General features: G+C 67.6%; 1 protein-coding gene across 1 annotated transcript in view; it reads right to left on the reverse strand.

Moving 5' to 3' along the window:
* The window catches only part of SPEG (striated muscle enriched protein kinase), a 63,869-nt gene that overhangs the window by 54,440 nt on the left and 9,065 nt on the right, over window positions 1-364 (reverse strand). Inside the window, 1 exon segment of the mRNA XM_035901117.1 lies at window positions 7-362. Within this exon segment, the coding sequence (XP_035757010.1) occupies window positions 7-362 (356 nt within the window).

Here is a 364-nt window from a genome sequence, read left to right on the forward strand (position 1 = left end):
AGCTGCCCAGCGTGCTGGCACGGCGAGAGCCGGGGCCGGGCTGGTCAAAGGAGCGCGTCTTGCGCAAGGGCAGGCAGGGGTGTGCGGGGAAGGGGCTGTCCGCCTGCTCCAGGCTCCTCCGCCGCTCCTCGAAGTACTGCGGCCTCTCGAAGATCTTGGAGCCGGCGCGCACCAGCTTGGGGGATGCCCGGACAGAGATGCGGCCGGAGGCGTCGCTCATCGGTGTCTGGGGACGGGACTCTTGTGTGCTGCCCTGTGAGTACCCCGAGGACTTTGGCTTCTTGATCTTCTCCTCGTACTCCTCGGGGACGGTGTCCTGGTACTCGGCTGGCACTGAGGACTTCTTGCGGGGGGTCACGGGCGT

This window comes from Egretta garzetta, unplaced genomic scaffold (assembly GCF_000687185.1).
Source record: "Egretta garzetta isolate BGI_Z169 unplaced genomic scaffold, ASM68718v1 scaffold219, whole genome shotgun sequence".
Classification (NCBI taxonomy): domain Eukaryota; kingdom Metazoa; phylum Chordata; class Aves; order Pelecaniformes; family Ardeidae; genus Egretta; species Egretta garzetta.